Below are 22088 nucleotides of genomic sequence, written 5' to 3'. Positions count from 1 at the left end.
TACTATGACTTTATCCCTCTGAAATATTAGGTCCCCTGGAGGAGTATATTTTACACTCTTCACTTAGCAAAATAAGAAAGCTAATATTTACTGCATTGAGTTTCTTACTGACTATACTTCATTATTTACAGTAAATGAGGTGGAGACACAAGGGTTGCCTCATGTTTGATTTGGTGATTATTTCTCTTCCAAAGTAAAACCTTTCGAGGAAGGTTTCTACAGATGGGGTACTCCCAAATACAAGATATGTCTAGTCCTAACCTTGCTCAATACCCATCTTTCAGGGCCAGTAACATGACTCAAGCACTAGACATGTGGGGTTATACTTAGATTGGCAGAACTGTATCCTTTTGAAACATTAACCAGAGATATTTTTATTGGTACAACAGAGAATGAAAAAGTAATCCATAAATACAGGAAGTTTTTTTTAAAATATAACAGTTATAATAGTTCTAGTTTTTGTCCTTTGCCTTGGATGTATGAAAATGATGAAGCTGACAATCAATATGCATATAATCTTCACTTGGAGAAAAAACATAAAGGGAATAATGTTCTCCAAATGTGTTTTTTTAAAATCTCCCTCCCCCATTTCAATGGGAAAGCTCAAGTGTCTTGTCCAAAACTTGATTTTTTTTTTTTCATATAAAAGGTGTGCAGCACAGTCCTACATGTCAGCAGTTAGGAGTAAGTCCCATTATGTTCATTAACCCATCTTCTAAGATTTCAGCAGCATATACATCCTCTCAAGCATATTTTACAATTATAAGAGCTAGAACCTTGATTTCCCCTGGGCAAGTGAAAATTGAATTCTTCAGGTAGCTGAATTCTTTGCTTATTATTGTGTCTTTGTCAGCCTTCTTGCTTTGGCTTGGAATTCACAAGAGCATGTTCTGTTTCTTTCAGTAGCAGAAGGAGGTCTTCAGGGGGATCTTGTCCATTTTCTGCAGAGTTCTGAACCACAGCAATGATTCCCTTTATTTGTTGCTTCTGCTCCGGCTTGTCAAGAAAAGCAACCTGTAGCAACCAACCTCTGCCTCCTACAACAGAAAGAAGTTCCAGGTCTGCCTGTTTCCATTTGGATCCCCTCATTTCCGGCAGTGATACCAGAAGATGCCAACAGTGAAGACTACAGCCAACAATGCCACCACCACCAAGGCTACAATCCAACTACGAGACCTCTCTGCAAAAGAAAACAAGAGAAAATGTTTGAATGGAGAGGCACAAGGGGAAAGAATGTCTCAGGGCCATAAACCAATGGCAATTGTGATTTGTGGGAACTCTCTTGTAGGCCCCAGCAAAAGAAAACCATAGTCCATAGTCTGATAGTCATGCTACTACAACTAGAAACTTGTTTCAACCCAAGGGCCAAATTCAATTTCAGAGAGGTGGTAGGCAAGGCTAAAGGCAAAACAGTAGGCCTGGAAATATTAGAATATTTTAGCTGAAAGATCTCACTTCTGATTAGTAAGATTTCTTTCACAGTATATAATGAGAGCACTTTTGAACTACTTTAACTGCCATAGCTGCATTCTACAGAATCCTAGAGTTAATAGCTTTGCAAGGATCAGTGTGGCATAGTGGTTTGAATCCTGGACTAAGATTCTGGGGACCAGGGTTTGATTCCCTGCTTTGTGATGAAGCCCACTGGATGGCTCTCTCAGCCTCAGGAGAAGGCAGTGGCAAACCTCCTCTGAACAAATCTTTCCAAGGAAACCCCATGATAGGTTCACCTTCAGGTTTCAATAAGTACAAAACGACTTGAAGGTACACAACAACAACAACAACAGAGTTCTCTAAAAGAGAAGTAGTATCAAAGAAGTGTCATAACTGTGTAGTGTGGGAAAACCTAAGACTTAGGAGAAGCATTTCAATCCGTCAGAATGGGTAAGACCTGTACAATTGTTTGGATAGCAATACATAACAGTGTCTCAAGACATCCAAAGGGCCAGATTTGGTCCAAGCTCCCAAGGTTCCCCACATTATCCTACTCTTTGTTTCAAAAAAAAAAAAAAATCCAGTAAGAATGGCAAGGTATACAAGGGTATACTGTCTCTCAGGAAGCAAAAATTCAATGTACAACCGATAATTGTTAATAGGCCAGTTCTCAAAGAAGTGTCTGCTTTGTGTTAAAAGCATTCAGATTGTGTCCTAGCCATTCTGAATTCTGTGACAAGTATATATGTTATACATATTTGGCTATTCAGCATAATATAATATATATTTTTCTAAGAAATTATCCTCCATGACTCTACAGAAAATGACCACATCACCACCCCTTCCAAATCAATTGCAGGTCTTCAGAGAAAGCAACACCTTGGATAAAACTTGGATAAAAGAAGAGGAAATGCAAGGTTGAAAACAGAGCAAAAGAGTCACAGTCGCTATCCTACCTTGAAAGACGATGTCAATTTGTGCCGACTTCTTGCCATACATATTATATGCTAGACATCGGTAAGTCCCATTATGGAAACTTTGAGCTGAATGGATCATCAGAGTCCTGTTGTTGTTTGAGAACTCTACACTGGCTTTGGAGGGAAGATCCCACAAAAACTCCGGGAAGGGTTTTCCTTCAGCCTCGCACGTCATTACAATGTTTGTGTTAGCTTGGTACGTCATGTGATTTGTTGAGATACTGATATTGTAAGGGCTAGCTGCAACAAAAAAAATGAAAGTGTTGAGAAGTAAAGCCAATTTATGCTATTGAGTGCAGTTAACTGCATCCTGCTTTCACTTAACCTTGCTAGACTGTAAGAACCAAACCAACATCACCAGGGAAAGGTAAGCTGCTACACAACCAATGGAACTCACCCACAACCTTCAAGGTCCTTGTCGCACTCTTATTCAGCACCTCTGAGCCCACCTGGACTTGGGCCGCACAAATGATTTCTTCCCCATCATCCCGGTTAAGGTTTGCCACAAAGCTGTACTCCAGTGATGCTTGGCCATAGCTAATATTCAGCAGTGTAGTACCCCTGATCAGGGAGATGTTGACGTTGGGTGAGATTTGGTCTCTCACCCTCAAGCTAGAAATGTTGCAGATGATTCTCTCCGAGTGACCACTCTTAATCTCCGAAGCCAGGTAGATATCCGGGGTTGAGAATTCTATACGTTGGAAGCAACAAAGATAGGTGATGAGCACATTTAGAAATGCAAGTGTGTTCTTGTTCTCAGTGGTGTCTAGTCACTCTCAGAATTTGAGTCTTATTGCATGAGAAAAGAAAGCCAAAACAGACTGGAAGAGTAGCATGCCATTGTGGCATTTCTGTTTTCTTCCTGAAGGGGATAGTCATAAAAGTGTGCCTTTTATCCATCTGGAAAAAGGCACACTTTTACAACTGTCCAACTTGGAAAGAAAACGGAAGTGTAATGACAGCATGCAGAGAACCACAGAGAAAGGTACTACTCTCCCTCTTTATTTTGTCTTTTTTTCCTCATGTGATAAGGCTCTTCACTGACTTTTGAATCCACTGTGTCATTTTTTAATAGCTAACAGCATCATTAGAGTTTACTTAATTTTTTATATGCTTTATAGAGGAAATGTGGGAAAGATTTGATAATAATAACCACAAACTGGCAAGTTGGAAGTCATTTGTATATTCTTGTTTTCATTAAGTAGTTATATCCAAGGGTTTTTAGATAAAGTGTTTCCTCCCCCGTTTGTAGTGTTGTAACCTTGTATATGTTTTTATATCATGGACATTTTTGTGTTTGAATAAAAATATTATTTTCAAAATGCATCAATTAATAAGTTGGCATTTGACATTTAACTTTATGCTTTTCCATTGCACAGCTCACTGCAACCAGTTGATTGATTCTGAAAAGACAAATTAGTGGGACACCAAACCCACTCTCTCAGCCTTAAGGAAAGGCAATGGCAAACCTCAAATGAACAAGCCTTGCCAAGAAAATACCATGATAGGGTTGCCTTAGAGTCGCCATAAGTCAGAAATGACTTGAAGGCACATAGCAACAAAAGAATTACACAGCCGCTGCTTCCTGTGAAAGTGGTAGCCTTCTCATGATTGCACTTTCAGTTTTAAAAAAGAAAAGAAAAGAAAGAAGAAAAGCAGTCGTGGGAATCTTTCCATACATTTTCCTCACATCTTCAAGCTTGGTACTGGGACTATGGAAACAAGACGTTTCAGAGCATACTTATACCTTATAATCATCTTCAGAGACTTTCCATTGGATGATCTAACAAATAAGGTGAGGTAGATGGCTACAATGGAAAGGGCTTTTTCATTGCTGGCACCCTGATTCATTGCTGGCATCCACACACCCTGAGAGGTTCATTTGGCTCTTACACTGGAGCCTTTTCAGTTCAGTTCGAGGTAAAGATCTTTGTATTATCACAGACATTTTGGTTCACTATTTAATTCTGTAAAACGAATGTGTTTAGATCTTGCACTTTTATACTTTCCAACTGTCCCAGTTTTACAGGGACACTCCCGATTAATCCTCTATTGTTCTACTTTTCAACTGCTTTTAAAAGGTTCCACATTCTCTCCCTACCTCCCACTTTCCCCATTTGTCCTCTCTTATAGTTTGTACTCAGTTAATTCATCAAGTTGGAGAAAAGAGGGATGAGACGTACCCTTCCCAGTAGGCTAAGGAAAAAGCAAACGGCTGTAGCCTCACCTAGCTTATGTGTTATTCCTCATTAATAACTTTTGCTATTTTGACCACAGATATATTGTTTGGCTATGCACTTCCTCCTGCTTTTATTCTGTTGCTGCTTTAAACCTGGACAGGATTACATTGGGTTTTGTTACTAAGATTTATTTATTGTACATACAGTCATAGCCAGTTGCATAGATTCTGCATTCATGGATTCAGTCATTCAGGGCTTGAATATACAGCGCGCTTTCAGCTTATGCAGGGATCCATTCTGCCCCCCCCCCTCGCGTAAGCTAAATTTTGTGCATGCTGAAGCCCCATTTGCATGAATGGGGCTTGTGCATGTGGCAGTGCAGCAGTGCGCGTGCGCCATGGGTGCATGCCCCATTCATATGAATGGGATGCACCACCCATTGTGCCCCCTCGCGGGTTTGAGCATATACTCAAACCCGCATATAGCTCGCCTGCATATGATGTGGGCACACTGTATGTATGTGTGTGTATATACACACACACATCATTTTACTACATCATTGTATATAATGGGACTTCATTATCTATGGATTTTGATATCCATAAGAGGTCCTGGAACCAAACTACAGCAGATACCATGAGCCTACTATATAGTCCTAAACTTTATTTTGTCAGTTTCCCAGAGGGTTTTTGCAGAAATGTAATAAATAAGTAAATAAATAAATAAAATTCAGGGCAGCATAGGTGAGGAAATTAATCACAAGCATTCCCTCCAACATACAACAGATGGAAATGAAAGCTTCATATCTGTATCCTTCTCCAAGCCTAAGCAACACCATTTGCATTTAAGAAGCAATGCTGACTAATTCACATCCTTTGGGGAAATATGCTAAATGCTGAGGTTGCAAGATGCTGTCAATAAAGGCAGAAGGCATCATGTATCTATCATGTTGCTGTGTGGTATTCCTATACAAGCCAAAGTGTGCAGAAAAAAATAACACCCAGTGTTAAGAGAACTGTGAAGCCCCTTGTATAGTTAGGGCATGCACAGTTAAAAATAGCTGGGTCGTTACTTTCTTCTTCTTTATAAAATGTGGCTGCGTTTCAACAAACTTGTTCCACCGCTCCCTGCTGCAATGAAGCTGTTGTGGGAAATTTGTGTGAACTTTTTCTTCTCAAAGCCTTGGGTGAGTGTGTTTCCCCCCTCCTTTCGGGCAGATTTATAGGATTTCTCCACAGCTCTCCATTTCCAGTAAAGAGTAGCAAACCGATCTTTCTGTTTTGCCCAACGAAAGCAAAAACACATATAGCCAAGCAGCAGCAGAGTGTGGTCAAGATGGCAAAAGTTATTCATGAGGAAGAACACATAAGCCAGAAGAGGCTACAATAGTTTGCTTTTGCCTGATCCTACTGGGAAGGGCAAGATTATTCCCCTTCTTCTCCCCACTGCTGAGATAGATCAGTCCAAACTACTTTTGCACTTTGATTTCAGTTTGCACCAACAGAAGTAAGCTGAAAGGGGTAAGGTGGGATGAGGAAAGAGAAACTGGGACATTTTAAAAGAAGCTGAAGAAGTGGGATGACAGAAGATTCATCAGGATGGTCCTTGTCAAATCAGGACAGTTGGGAGACCTTGCACAAGTTGTGCCTGGTGATCTGAGAAATAGGCCATCCACAAGTCCCATCATGGAGATGCTTACTACAAATATGATCAGGCCTACACAAGGACTAACTAATACCTTGAACCAAGATAAGTCTGCCCAGGCTTAGAGCCATTAATCATGGGCATGGCAGACATAACATCTATCTGATGGGCCTCACAAGGTTGAACATCTTGGTCTCATTAAGTGAAGAGGAAAGGGAAATGAACTGGTTTTACATATGAGTTTGAAATCACTGATTAGCTTTTGGCTTGATGCCTGGAGATATGTATAGAATGGGAGTGTAAACAGAAGGGGGCTAAACCTCATTGCCAGGAAAGCTGGCATAAGAGATTTCCATCAGGGACTCCTTCCTGGTATTAAGAAAGAAGCGTGTAGGAAATTGTATTGTCTAAGATGCTCAAACTTATTCTTGGGAACAATGTGCTAGAATTTCTAACAGGCATTACAGTCATCCCAAGACACTTTAGTGCTTTAGGATATCCAAAAGGGAAATTGGTTTCAGATTATACAACTGAAGTCGATCTTAAACATTCCAAATATAGAAGGATAATTATATTTATGGCAGAGTTTGGAAAGTGACTTTAAAAAGTAATTCTTTATTCATCATTCTTTATGATGCATGTTTATGCCCCTGTGGAGCTGGCACAGTGGAGACAGTAGGACATGTATTGTTATATTGCCCTTTCTATAATAGTAACCGTCACATTTTTATTTATCCAATTCTTAGAAGTATTCCTGGAAGAACTGATGAATTTTATGTATCCCATTTGCTCACAGACCAGTGTCCATTGGTAACAAGGTGGTTAGCTTCTGTGCAGTATCAATGGTGTATTGGCATAAGATGACATTTTAAAAATTTATGACGATTAATTTAATTTTTTATTTTAAATTTTTGAGAAGCAAATTTTGTACATTGATTCCCAATTAATAATATTAACTTTTATAATTTGATGTTAATTTGATTTGATTTGTTTTATCTGTATGTCTGATGGTTATCTGTATGTCTGATCTGTTGATCATTAATAAATAAATAATAATAAGCAGCCTGCCTTTGTTGCTGCAAACTGAGTTCAGAGTGCAAAAGCAGTTTGCATTCAGTTAACTCGGCAAATGGAGTGGGGCAGACGTGAACAAATTCTAGAGGGGGAAACTACCTGGTTTTATTTTATTTATTGATTACATTTCTGCAACAAAAAAGAAAAAATTGGAAGGTATACAGAATAAAGCTTAGGCCCCAAAAATAAATTATAACTACAATGCTGTAACTAATACAATAAAGCTCAATTATAACTATTTTGAGTGCCTCTGAACATGTGCAGAATGTTTTTTCTGCATTAGAGTATATAATAATTGTATTTTGAATAATACACTTGCCAATTCAAGGCAGAGACAGTCAGGGAAATTCTAGATGCCTCTTTCCCTCATCTTCAGTCTCTCTCTTACACTTTTCTCCAATCTTGCAAAAAATTTCCCAGGAGACAGACAAACAGAACTGTCTTTTTGCTTTTAAAAAAAACAACTGAAAAAGATAGCCCTGAACTGTGAGTTCCTCACCTTTCTCTGAAAACTATCCCCCACAGCAAATAATATCTTATTTGGTGTCCCCCACGAGTAGTGAATACTGTTTGTTAAGCTTCTCTGTCTCTGTCAGGCTCCTCTTGCCGCTCCAGAGTGCATGCAGTGCCAGCTCTTCTGGGGGAAGACATGCTCCAACATCAGCGGTGTGTCACTCCGCAGGTGCCAGGCCAGAGGCCATAGCGTGGTGGGTCGGAGGAGGAGGCGCTCCGGAGGGCAGAGACGGCACCCGCCACTGGTTCTCCCTGTCCCTCCATCCATCCCTCCCCTGCCTGAATCACCACCGAATGGAGAGGAGGAGGACGGAGGCAAGGCCGGGCAGAGGAAGCATGGACACCGGGAAATGGAGCCAGGAGGAAGAGGAGGAGGAAGATGGTGGAGACTCTTTTCTTAAAATAAAACTAATCGCAAAATCAGTAGAATGGCTTAGCAGCTACTTGTTTCTACAAGTAGTTGCTTTGCCAATCAATCGATTTTGCGCTTGTTTTATTTGTGTTTTTTTTCTTTTAAAGGACCCAAAAAGGCGGCACTGGGTGTGTGTGTGACATCTCTAGGGATGGATGACACCCCCCTGCCATTTGTCCCTCCCCTTTTAAAAAAATCAATTCTGATCTGACATCGATTTCCAGTGGGAACTAGGGGCACATACATCGAATCAGGATTCGAGGCTTTTCCCAGTGGGAACGACCTCTTATTAAGCTTTACAGACAAAGGGGAATAACTAATTACCACATAAGTAGTTAAAATTGCTCCTGGGTAGAAGTACTCTTTAACAAAAACTGGTTCAACCACATCCCAAAAAATTAGGATAGATCTGGTGAGGCCATGGCACAGTCTGTACCTAATATCCATTATTATTTTTTTCTGCTAACAGACACTATTCAATACAACAAAAAGACTAGGATCTGATAATGGTAGCGAAGATATATAGTAGAGTCTAGTGATAATACCTTCTTTGAGAAAGTGCAGGGAAAACAAGGGGAATTGACCATTCCTGTCAAACGTTTTGAGAAAAGAAGTTAAATGTGTAGTAGACAGTTTAGCATGGCCTGCAGATATTGTTCAGTGATCACATCCTTGGAAAACTTACTGTAAACATAGATTACTGCCCTGGTGTGGATTGAGCCAGATGCCTTGTATTTGGCCAAGCACAGTGGCTGAGGTGTCCATTCTGTCACGTTCTTGATGTTCAGAGAAATCCATCCTTCTCCTTCCTCAACATCTCGTGCAAAAGAGACCTCCCACTCCATTTTGGTGTAGTTGGTGCATGTAGCTGTACAGTTCAGTTTCACGGAGCCCCCAAATGGCACAACAGGTGCCTTGGGGTGGATGGATACACTGCAAGGCCACACTGCAAGAAGACAAGATAAACATAGGTGAAGAATTCAAAAAAACGTTGTAGCCCAGTTTGGGCATTGCTCCTGTGCCATAATCAAATCATAAATTATTGGAAAATCCTATACTAAAAATATATTGTGGTATCCACTGGAGTTTGGTTCTAGGATCCCCCCTCCCCTATAGTTACCAAAAATCTGTGGATGCTCAAGTTCCATTAAATACAATGGCATAGTAAAATGGTGTCCCTTATATAAAATGGGGAAATCAAAATTTGCCTTTTGGAATTTATATTTTTTATCCGTATATGTGTGAATCCGTGGATCAAAAAAATCTGTGGTTATGGAGGGCCAACTGTATGCCTGTCTATTTATTTAAAGCATTTACCAATCATCGATCATCCCTTACCCCACCCCAGACTCAATTTACTACAGATAAAGACATTTAAAACATTATATACACAATTAAAGTGGTTATGACCAACCTTGAATCCTGAGTTGGGAGAAAGGCAGATGTAAATAAAATTAAATAACTTTTTTAATCAGATCAAAACAACTTCCTAAAAATAGTCTATGTCTATTATATATCAGCCCAACTGTTATAATTTCCCCAAAAGAATTTTGGGAATGAGGGGTTGTTGCCAAACTGTAGAAACAAAGTAGTTTGACACCACTTTAACTGCCATGGCTCAGAGCTTGGATCTTGGATGCTCAAGTCCCTTTATGTACAATGAGGTAGTAAAATAGCTTCCCTTATATACAAGAGCAAAATCAAGATTTGGTTTTTTGGAATTTATATATTTAAAAAAATATTTTCAAACCATGGATGGCTGAATCTGTATGTAAAGAATCCATGGATATGGAGGGTCAACTGTATAATCATAAGTGGTTTTTTTAAAATTAGGGAATGCAGTACAATTACTTTTTAATATAATATGGCCAGACTAATATATCAATTTTGAGGGAACATCTGCATACTAAGTGCCCATGAAATAAAATAATGTTATATCCCACTCTTCTGTGTATACATTCAGAAGTGATTCACATTTTTTTAAAAAAACAAAATGAATATGAAATACAAGCATACAGTCCCATTAGTAGATTCTTTAAAGTATCAGCTTAAAATATGGTCTTAAAAGTAAAGATCCTGTGGCCAAATTGCAAAGACAAAGGCAGTTGTTTTCACCTCCATTGCCAACAAACCAAGGATGTCTACCTCAATCATGCACTTGATTCAGTAAAAGGGGGCACCTCCAAACTGCCCAATAGTTCTGGTAAATTTTGGGGTACTGTGTTTTGACATTTCACAACTTGTAATGCCTTACTGTGGCAATTTTTCCTTCTACATTTAGTCATGCCCTAAATATACCGGCAGTTTAGTCCTGGTTTGTTACTGGTTGTGGGAAATTTTAGCGCTACATTGGATCTGCAAATTTCCATCATCTGCAATTTTTTCTCAAATTTGATGTGATTAGGGCTGCCTCTGCACAGTAGAAATAATCCAGTTCGAGACCACTTCAGCTGCTTTGGCTCAGTACTATGGAATCCTAGGAATTGTCATTTGTGTAGCATCAGAGCCCTCTGACAGAGATGGTTAAATGTCTCACAAAATGACAGTCCCTAGGATTCCAGAGCATTGAGCCATGGCAGTTAAAGTGGTGTCAAACTGGATTGTTTCTGCAATGCGGATGCAGCCAAAGTGGTGTGGTTGGATTTCATAGAATCATGGAGTTTGAAGAGACCACAAAGGTAATCTAAACTACCCCCTTGTCCTGCAGAAATACAAATTCAAAGCACTCCCAACCAATGGCCATCCAGTATCTGCTTAAAAACCTCCAAAGAAGGAGACTCCACCACCCTCCTAGGCAGATAATTCCATCATCCCTCCATCCCTGCCATCATCCGCTCCATGAACAAAAGACCCTTTCCTGTGCTGCTCCCTTATATCTATGTTCTTTGGCTTACTCATTTAATTTTTGCTTTTAAAATGTTGCTAGGCTGCTAAAGTGACAGAGTGCTATACCACTTTAGCACTGTAACTGCAAAAAGAAGGGGAAAACATCAACAAGAACAAAAATTCAATCTGGTAACCAGAAAAAGGGATGAGGAATTGAAAGTCAGCAGAAAACCTCATGGCAAAGGCCATGCCTCCATTTAACTTCCTGTTTGGTAGGTCTGTTCAAAAATACAGTGGAAGGAATGAGTGACGTTTACTCTGGTCTGTATCAGAAACTCCCAGGACAGGGAAGAAAAACAAACTCTCACTCAAAGCTTTTGTGAGATTAAAAAATTGCAACCAGAATGCATCTACACACTGGAGAAATGATGCAGTTTGACACCACTTTTACTACCATGGCTCCATCCTACAGAATCCTGCAATTTGTAGTTTTGGGAGGCACCCGCACTCTTCGGCAGAGAAAGCTAAAGACCTTGTAAATAGGGTTGCCATAAGTCAGGACCTCCAAACCGGGACAAATGTAGGACAAATGTAGGACAAAATTTTCTGATGGAGGGCACATTTTTTAACATGGAGGACATGCAAAAAATTGATGATTTTTTTTTAAAAAATATCATATAAATGCATGTTTCTTAGGCATGATCAAAATGGAGGACATTTGGCATTATTCCTAGACAGATGCCAGAAATGTGCTTCCCTTTCTGGCCAAAAACCAGAAGAGGAGGAAGAGTGGAAGAAGCAGAGGAGGAGGAAGAGGAGAAGAAGAAAAGGAGGAAGAAGAGGAGGAGGAGGAAGAGGGGAAAAGGAGGAGGAGGAAGAAGAGGAAGTAGAGAGGAAGAAAAAAGGGAGGAAGAGGGGAAGGATGAGGTGGAGAAGAAGAGGTGGAGAAGAAGAGGAGGAAGGAGAAGATGAAGAAGAAGGGGAGGAGGAGGAGGACAGGAGGAAGAAGAAGAAGAGGAGGAGGAGGAGGAGGAGGAGGAAGAAGATGAAGAAGAAGAGGAAGAAGAGGAGGAGGAGAGGAGGCAGAAGAAGAGGAGGAGGAGAGAGAAGAGGAAAGGCTCTTTTCTCTGCCAGGCCGCCTCCCTTGCCAGCGGAGGAGGCGGAAAGGCAGCAGAAAAGGGCCCCGCTGAGGCGAGACCCTTTCCCGCTGTCTGGCCGTCTCCCTGGCCGGCGGAGGAGGCGACAAGGCAGTGGAAAAGGGCCCCGCCGAGGTGAGACCCTTTCCCTGCCTGGCGTCCGTCGCAGGGGGGATCCTGGGGGCGGAGCCAAACCGGGGTGGGACCACTTGGACCCGCCCCAAACCGGAAAAGTCCCGCCCCCTGGCGGGATATGGCAACCCTACTTGTAAAGCTACAAATCCCAAGTTTCTATAGGCTGGAGCTACAGCACTTAAAGTGGTGTCAAACTGCATTATTTCTACAGTGCAGATGCACTCTAGGACCAAATATTTATGGGGGGAAAATATTAGGACAGAAGGAAAATTTTGTTGCTGTTGCTGTTGTTGTCGCTTGCCTTCAAGTTGTTTCCAACGTATGGCAACTTTAAGGTGCACCTATTACAGGGCAAATCCCTGGCAAAATTTTCAGAGTGGGTTTTTCCATTGCCATCTTCTGAGGCTGAGAGACTGTGATGTGCCCAAGGCCACCTGCAGGATTCGAACCCTACTGTCTCCTATACTCAAACCACCATATTAAAAAAAAACCTCTGATAAGTACAGCTGTGATATCTGCCGAACCTACACTTTTGGCTAGTCTAGAAGAACCTATAGAGAGGATGCAGAGATACTGTATGCCTCAGAGAGGGCATAAATCTAGTTAACAAAAGTGAAAGGAGTCAATCTGACAATTTCTTGATTATCATTCAGATTAGGTAAGCAATTAAGTAACAACATTAGTGACTTTAATTTACTATATTTGCAGGCCTACAGTTAATAGAACAGATAAAACAATACATTATTTTGTAGCTATTTTTTCCTGTACCAGACTCAGTAGCAGGCATATTTGCTCTTGAAGTGCTCTGTAATACAATTACTAAGAAAATAAGAAATAAAAAAGTTCAAACTAGAATCAATGCTGAAATATGCAAGGCCATGTTTTGCATTACAAGCGGCAAATCATCTGTGATACATGGAAAGTGTTCTCTGATATAAAAAAATTCAAATCAGGGCTGGTTCTACAATCAGGCAACGCCTAATTTTCCTTCTTTATTCATGGGGTAGCATCCATCGTTGTCCACCTCTCTTCGTTAAGAAACAGAAGATAAAAGAATCTTAAATACTAATGGCAGGCATCTTCAGAGCATTCATACAGTAGAATAACCCTAAGGTTTCCCAAATCCACAAAACAGTGATACCTTTATTGGACCAACCAAATGCAAAAAAAATACATGTTGCACACTTCTGAAGCTTCACTGGCTTCTTCATCAGGCCAAGATGTTAAAAATCATAGAGGAAGAAAAAAAATAAGACAATCTTATTCCCGAGCCTGCATTTTGTTACTATTTTGTGGATTTTGGATGTTATTATATGTGCTACATACACGGCTAACACAGCTATCCCTGGATATGTTTCCTAAAGATTTCTTTTTAGATAGATAACAAGACTCCTATTGTAACAGGAAAATCGCCCGCTTCACCATGAAGGTCTCCTTCCAGTGGCAGACATTCATTACAGCTTGCATCACCCAGTGTTAGTCCATGAGAACAAAATATTTTCTGAAAAGCTGACTTACACTTACTACATTCCTAAAGCTACTGACTATTTTGCCTGTATCTGAGTGGAAAATTTCCATTCTTGCATTATTCCCCTCCTCCTGCTCTTTAACAGGGAGCATTTATGAATCATAGTATTTACAAGGCATTTGGTGTGACTTTTTAAATAAATCAAAGTGCTGGATATCCTTATGTATTACTACAGTGGACCCTTTGTATCCACTGGGGTTTAGTTCCAGGATTCCCCCATAGATCCCAAAATCTGTGGATGTGCAAGTCCCATTAAATGCAGCGACAGTGTAAAATGGTGTCCTTTATATAATATGGCAAAATCAAGGTTTTCTTGTCAGAATTTATCTATTTTTAAAAAAATATTTTCAAGGTGTGGATGCTTGAATCTATGGGAAAGGAATCTGTGGATACAGAAGGCCAATTCTGCTTTCCATTAAAGGAAAACAGATTCCTGTATCCTAGTTACGGCCATGATTTTTACATTACCTGGGCAGCCCAATTATTTTGGTCCTCAGTTTGTGGGTAGAAACTGTTGACAGCTAGAATGTGGGAAGTCTAACTGAAAATGTCCGGTTGTCAATTAAGTGATGCAGTTAAAAGGTAGAAAAGGGAGCTTCTGTTTCTAGATTTCTTGCTAGTTACAACAACAACAACAACAACAACAACCCAAATCTTTCATATAACCCACTACAACACTGAGGGTTGAAGAGCTGGCACACTCAAATCTGGAAAGTCAGTTGTTTCTCAATGTTATCCTTTGAGAAAATATATGAATCCCAGATGATATATAAATTTGTAGTCTTAATAGAAAATTTTAAATAGTTGATTATTTATTTAATTAAAATTGGGGCCTCCTATTGATCCCTGCACCCACTGTGGATACCAAAATCGGTGAATGCTCAAGCCCTATTATATACAATGGCACAGTAAAATGCCTTATATAAACTAGCAAAATGAAGGTTTCCTTGTCAGAATTTACCTATGTTTTTGAATATGATCAGCCCAAGAGCCAGCATGTGGAGTGCTGAACTATGATTCTGGGAACAAGGGCTCAAATCCTCACTTAGCTGTGGAAACCCACTGGGTGACCTTGGGCAAGTGACACACTTTCACAAATAAATGCAAGGGCAAAGGCCCTCTGGAAAAAATGTTGCAAAGAAAACCTTGTGAAAGATTTTTCTTAGGGTAGCCATAAGTCAGAACAACTTGAAGGCACACAGCCACAAAGTAGAAGTACACGAGCCGGCATGGTGTAGACTAGTGGTCTGAGTGTTGGATTAGGACTCTAGGAGACTAGGGTTTCATTTCCCACTCAGCCATGGAAACTCATTGGGTGACCTTGCATATGTCATGCTTTCTCACTCTGAGAGGGGAAAGGCAATGGCAAATTCTCTCTGCACAAATCTTGTTAGGAAAACCCCATGATAGGTTCATCTTAAGGTCACCAGAGTTGGATATGACTTGAAGACACACCACCGAGCAGAAGCAGCCAGCTTTGCAAAGGAAATCAGATAGCACCCCCTGCTACTCTTTGTCTCCCCCCTCTATTAACATTATTTTTCTTTCTTGCTTGTCTGTCTCCAAGTACCATGCCTTACCAAAGAAAGCCTATGAATTTAATGGGTCAGCATAAGTTGGCAGCCAACTTGAAGGCACATATTCTTCAGCCTTTCCCTAATCTTTACCATGCAGCAGAAATCTTTCTTTTTTGGTACTATTTGGAGGGATCTCTGTGTGAGTGCAGACCTGTGCCTTCAAGTTGCCTGTTGACTTATGCTGACTCCATTAAAATCATAGGGCTTTCTTAAGGCATACCCAGAGGCAGTTGTACTAGTTCCTTTTTCTGAAATGTAGCCTACAGCGCCTGGTACTCATTGGCGGTCTCCCATCCAAGTAGCTGGGAGGAGCTGACCCTCCTTAGCTTCCAAGATCAGATCAGATCTGCTGGTGCATTAGGGTATTTCAGCTTGGAATGGTGTACAGAGGGAAAATTAAGGACTTCTGTCCTAAAGTGATTTAAAAATGACACTTTGGGCTTGTTCTTAAGAGCCCTCATTTGAATCCAGTTTATGGTGATTTTCTCTCATAGGTTTTCTTGACAAGATTTGTTCAGAGAGAGTTTGTCTTTGCCATCCTCTGAGGCTGAGAGTGTGTGACTTGCCCAAGGTCACCCAGTGGGTTTCCATGGCTGAGCAGAGATTCAAACCATGGTCTTGATACTCAGACCAATACACCACACTGGCTGTCTCTTATCAGAATGTAATCCCACTGTTTGACATAGTAGTAAATTCTTCCATGTAAGCGATATTAAAGCAGCACTCGAAGCAATTTGGAAGAACAAAGCACAAGGAACAGATAGCTTACCAATATAACTACTACCATCCAGGGATTCAAAACTTGGTCTCCGATGCTCAGATCACTACTACACCATGCAGGCTACAGACAGATTTCAATTAAATAAATGTCATGGCTTGAAAACAATGCAATACCACACCACTCAGTCTCTTTGCCAGTTTCAGGTGTCTACATTTTACTATCTTGAACCTATGACAGACGTAGGCACACTGCCACACATTCTTTTGAACGATTATAGATTTTGCAAGCTGTAGATTTTGGAATGAATGGTTTATTTAAAAAAGTAGTGTCTTCATGGCTGGGCAACAATATTTATTATTGTTGTCTATAGAGATTGGCTGTGTGTACTGTGATTAAGGAGCATTGATTTCTATGGCTAACTAACCTTTTATTATAGGAATTCCATTAGCAATATGAAAGTTCTCTAAGGGTCTTTGGCTAATCTGTGCTAAAACAGGAAAACAGGACTACATTTTATTTTTGGAGCAGTGGAGGAGCAAAAAGGAGGTGGCGAAAAGACGTGGCATGATCTCTAAGAATATCAACCTAAGAGAGGTTGGGACAGGTGGATAAAACATGAGGAGATTGTAAGTCACTGAAAAACCCATTGAAATATCACTGCTGCTCTCTTCTGAGGCTTGTAGCATTTCCAACCATTATAAATATTGATTTGATCTTTGGAATGATGTACTTTTATATACATTATTGCAGTTTTACGTACATGTGACTATGCACATATGTTTTATAATAAATAATTATTTGTACATCTATTTTATATTTCCCTGATAGAAGGACCATTAGGGTCCAAAGTGTGTTGGATGACCCTAAAGAGAAACTCTCTTCTTAGTTTATCCCATTGGTCCAAAACATTGTGGGTTGGCCCTTCCTAACTCAGTCGTAACCAGAATGTAAGACAAAATCTTTTGATATCCTGAAGAGTTTTGAGCCTTGTTTAGTCCATTTAAATAGGGAAAAGGAGTGAGACAAGCAGTGCTCTGAACCTTTGTCCTTGCTATGAGAAATTTCCTCATGTCCCAAAGTTCAACAGGCTGTTTTTCTGCTTTGAAGGACATCTTTAATGCTGATTCAGCTTTTTGCTTATTTCTGATAGTCCAAGGTTAAGGCTGGGTTTTAATAATTTTTCAGCACATATTGCCTTGGCCTTGAGACATTTTTCAGAGAAGCAAATTGAAAGGACAGTTTGAGCTTTTAGGATCACCAGTACATTGGGCCCTTGGTATTTGCTGGGGTTTGTTTCTATGACCCCCCCCCCCCCCATGGATACCAAAATCCATGGATGCTCAAGTCCCATTAAACATAATGGCATAGGAAAATAGTATAAATGCTTTATATAAAATGGCAAAATCAAGGTTTGTATTATACAGTGCGCACACGCCAAATGCGGGTGCACTATCCGTGACCTCAAGCTTACGCTGAAGCTGTGCAACAGTAAAATATATGGTGCGCTGGTTTGTGGTCTGCGCATTGCGCCTCCACAAGCACACACTCCATTGTTTTCAATGGGGTGCAAGCATACGCGGCATTTCCCTTACGTGGGGGGGATCCGAAATGGATCCCCCGCATAAGGGAAGGGCCCACTGTGTAAGATTTTGCCTTATATAAAAAGGCAATATAAGGCAAAATCAAGGTTTGCTTTTCGGAATTTATATATTTTTTAAATAATTTGAAGCTGTGAATGCTTGAATCCATAGTTTAAAAATCCATGGATATGGAGGGCTGACTGTACATTGTTAGTAATACTGAGCCCTCTTTTCCTTTGACTATTGTTCTTTTTTTCATATTCCAAGGCCAATAATGCAAAAATAGCATGTGTTTAAAAAATAAGAGAAGTAGCTGGCTACTCAGCATGGATTGCACCTTTGATGATTACACAGAGTGTCATGTTTAAATCTCAGTGTGGACTGAAAAGTGCATCATGTTTAGCCAAGCAACATCAAAATGCAGACAATATGGCAAAAGATATTAATGAGTAAGGCATAAGCTGAGAGAGACTGCAGCAATTTGCTTTTGCCTGAACCTTCCAGGAAGGCCTAGACTCCACCCCTTCCTCTCCTCTCCCCTTGTAATGAATTACTTCAATGTAAACTACTTTTGCACTTTGCACTCAGTCTGCAAGAACTGGAATAAGATGAGGACATAGGAGGGAAGTAGTGGAAATTTTTAAAGTAGAGGAAAATGGGACAAGGGACTTTTAACTGGAACTGTTCAATTATATTAAAACACCAGTATGACCCAAAGAAACTAGAACCTATGCTTCCCACATTATAGCTGAAAACCTTAACTACTATGCAACACTGACTTTGCCACCAGTTCACCTTAACATTCCCCTGATAATGTGCATGACACATTCTCTGTGCATCCTTTTTTAGTTCATCCACTTTTTTCCAGTGTGTTGCCCTCAGTACCTGGGAACCTGGAAACATTTAAAATACATATGAATGCAAGAGCAGAGAGAGCATTGAACAAGGAAACAAATGTTGTCAGCAGAACAGAATGAGAAAGAGGCCATTCTCAGATGTCTCAGAGCAAGTACTGTACAGTAGTTTAGTTTCCTTTTTCCACTTGTGGCAGGGCTTATGGAAATTAGTGCTTTTTCCAAGTTTTTAAAAATAATTTGGGGGTGGAGTGGGGAGATAAAGGGAAATTGGTGCATATTAGTACTGCATTGCAATGGCTTTACAATTTTCAGGCAATTTTTGTCTGTAAAATTTGGGTCTGGAGGTTTGAGGGTGTGTGGGGCAACTGGGGGGGGGGGCAGAAACAGGTGTTGAGACACATGCAGATTGTGGGCTGAACTTTTCCTACCCTTGTTTTACACCAATAAAGTAGCTTTACTCCTGCTCTTGAAAAATGTTATGCCTTCATTAATAACCACTGCCAACACATGAATATATAGCAGAGAAACAGTAACCCCAAGCTCTGGTTGATCCACAATGTGAACAGACACACAGGAACTTCGTATCTTCATCCCATTGAGAAAAATGCTGTGATACATGATATACGTACACCTTGGACAACATTTCCCTATAGAATCTAGGGAACCTTTGGCTCTGCAGATGTGTAGATGCCAGTTCCCAAAATCCCAGCCAATAGAGTTGCTGGTGTGAAAAACGGAGAGGACAAGTGTTGCTTAAATGGTTGTGTAGAAAATAGAATTTCAGTAGGTGTTGCTTGTTACCTAGCTGTATGATAAACAGCACCTGATAAAATTCTCTCATCTATACAACCATCATAACCGGAGAAAGAATTGCCAGATGTCCAAGCAGGGTTCAGAAAAGGAAGAGGCACTAGAGACCACATTGCCAACATACAATGGATAATGAAGCAAGCCAAAGAATTCCAGAGGAGAAAAATCAGCATGTGCTTTATAGACTGTACTATAGCAAGGCCTTTGACTGCATAGATTACAAAAAGCTATGGAATGCTCTTAAAGAAATAGGAGCGCCACTACATCTGATATTCCTCATGAGGAATCTGTACTTAGGACAAGAAGCTACTTTAATAACAGAATACAGAGAAACAACTTGTATGCAGAAAATATCACATGTAGAGCAGGTTTAGTCACAGAAGGAGGAGGAGTGAAGATAGGAGGAAGAAACACCAGCAGGCAGACACCACATTATACTACTAGCAGAAAGAATCACAGACTTGGATCAATCACTAAAGAAAGTGAAAGAAGAAAGTGCAAAGGAAAGCCTAAAGTTAAACATACAGAAAACAAAAATAATGACCATGGAGGATGTACATAAATTCAAACTAGATAATGAGGAAATCAAAACAGTTAAAGATTTCCCATACCTTGGATCAAACATTGATCATAACAGACTGCAGTTAAGAAGTCAGAAGATTAGGAATGGGAAAGGCAGCTATGAAAGAACTAGACAAAATTCTAAAGTGTAAAGATGTACAGCTGAACACTAAAGTTTGAATCGTCCAACCCATTACCATGTATGGATGTGAAAGCTGGACAGTGAAGAAAGCAGATAAGAAGAAAATTAACTCATTTGAGATGTGGTGCTGGAAAAGAGTGCTGAGAATATCGTGGACAGCCAAAAAGACAAACAACCCTCCCTGGAAGCCAAGAAGACTAAACTGAGGCTGTCATACTTTGGCCATATCATGAGAAGGCATGACTCATTAGAAGAGACAATGATGCTGGGGAAGGTAGAAGGCAGGAGAAAGAGAGAAAGACCACATGCCAGATGTATAAACTCGGTCAGCGATACCTTGGACCTAAACCTACAGGACCTGAGCAGAGATAAAGAATGGGGAGATTGGAGACATCTCAATCACAGATTCACCATGAATCGAGATTGGTCCAAAGGCAACTACAAACAACAACATAACTATTAAGCATAAAGGATCCATCTCCAATTTTCCATCTGGAAACCATACCAGCCACCTTGGCTAGTGGTAAGGGATTATGGGAGCTGTCATTTAATACATCTGGAGCATCAAAGGTTGCCTACCCTTACTACTAACAAAAGTTCCTATAACTAAAACATATATCCCTTTAGCTTTCATAATATGACACTTTCTTTTGGCATAGGATGCTGCCAAAACCAAGAGATTTCCACACAGTATGAAAATGGACATGTGAAGGTTTGCATGTTCTTTCTAACATGCAGGCGACATGACTGCATGAAATGCATCCCATGTAAAGATCACACAAACTCAAGAGACTCTTTGTAACATTTGCTGCCCGTTTGTACTCTGGGTTCTTGGAATGAGGCAGCTTTCAGGTTGTACTAGCCAGGCTGACCACAAACATAACCGATTTCAAACTCTCCCGTTTCAATAGATTACAATTACTGAATATTTTGGACTCACCCAAAGGCAGGCAGAAACTAAGAAGGCCAGCTAGGTTGAATAGCAGGACAGCTGTCATCTTAACTGGGCTGAGGCACCAAAATGAAGATCACTCAGGAACAGCGCAGCTTTTCAGCTAGTTATGTGGAGTCAAAGCAGCATTGAGCAACCGTTACTCCTCTCTAAATTCAGCTCAGGAAATAATCATTTCCTTTGCCCCACCTTCCATCTGACTCATCCAAAGACCTATTCCTTTTGAATTTGCCAGCCTCACCCAAGCAATCCCCCTCCAAAAAATAGACGCAGGAGGCAATAACACTTGAAGCTTTGAGGAGAAATCTATGCCAAGGTCAGCTAGCATAGATTGCTTTGCTTTCCTTCAGATTCAAAGCCTAATAAACCATTTATAACTAACTGCTTAAGCAATTCAGTTTGATATTCAATACTTAAAAACTGTTTTAACCACTGGAATAAATAATCTTAGTTCTTTGAGGTTTTTATTTATTCAACGACTGAGATCCCACAACAAAAACAATACTGTTGCAGAATACTAGAAGATGAAATTGTGTTCTTACAATTCCAGTTGGTTGTATCAGCAGCAACAGATATGGCAACACACTCAATATTTGGAGAAAATATTTGCTGCTACCTGCAGGAACAGAGAATATTGCTATATATTTAACTCCATATTTTCTGTGCTCTCCATGTTTTCTTTTGCACATTCATGTTTACTTTTGCATTTTGGCAGAAAGAACTAGGATGTTGTTTGAGACTAAAAGTTGATGGTCTTAAGTTCTAATATCTGTCATTTTCTTCCTTGGCACTGATAAAAAAAATTAGAAATGAAAGTGACAAAAGTATTTTAGCCTGTTTTTGTACATATCATAGAATCATCGAACATCATCAAGCCTTCCACAAATCTGTCATCTTACAACTACTTTGTTAGTTAAAAACACAGCATGTGTTGGAAATGTCAGTGAGAAAAACATGAAAAGCATTGTTCTTCTCCAGAGACCTGGGGAAATCTCTCTTGATTCATAGTTTGCCTGTGAAATAGTTTCC

General features: G+C 40.1%; 1 protein-coding gene across 1 annotated transcript; it reads right to left on the bottom strand.

Annotated features, from left to right (window-relative positions):
• Nucleotides 1-351: 351 nt before the first annotated feature.
• LOC149323023 (vascular cell adhesion protein 1-like) lies at nucleotides 352-21131 on the bottom strand. The gene is made up of 5 exons (XM_089509794.1): nucleotides 21048-21131; nucleotides 8920-9180; nucleotides 2809-3102; nucleotides 2391-2651; nucleotides 352-1180 (listed from the first exon to the last, which is right to left on the bottom strand). The coding sequence occupies exons 1-5, from the start codon at nucleotides 21103-21105 to the stop codon at nucleotides 1086-1088; spliced, it is 969 nt and encodes a 322-aa protein (XP_089365920.1). The 5' UTR covers nucleotides 21106-21131; the 3' UTR covers nucleotides 352-1085.
• Nucleotides 21132-22088: the final 957 nt, after the last annotated feature.

Source organism: Sceloporus occidentalis, unplaced genomic scaffold (genome assembly GCF_023333645.1).
Source record: "Sceloporus occidentalis isolate IW3139 unplaced genomic scaffold, rSceOcc1.0.p SCAF_1, whole genome shotgun sequence".
Lineage (NCBI taxonomy): Eukaryota > Metazoa > Chordata > Lepidosauria > Squamata > Phrynosomatidae > Sceloporus > Sceloporus occidentalis.
The sequence above is the reverse complement of the archived record's forward strand: the minus strand, read 5'-3'. Positions and strand labels throughout refer to the sequence as shown.

Bases quoted from the DNA above. Each gene is read 5' to 3' on its own strand.
- LOC149323023 (XM_089509794.1), bottom strand. From the start codon at position 21,105: ATGACAGCTGTCCTGCTATTCAACCTAGCTGGCCTTCTTAGTTTCTGC. The intron at 3,103-8,919 runs GTAAGTTTTCCA...TCCAACGTATAG, and splicing joins GGCAGTAATCTATGTTTACA to AATTCTCAACCCCGGATATC. The intron at 2,652-2,808 runs GTGAGTTCCATT...TTTTTGTTGCAG, and splicing joins AAGGACCTTGAAGGTTGTGG to CTAGCCCTTACAATATCAGT.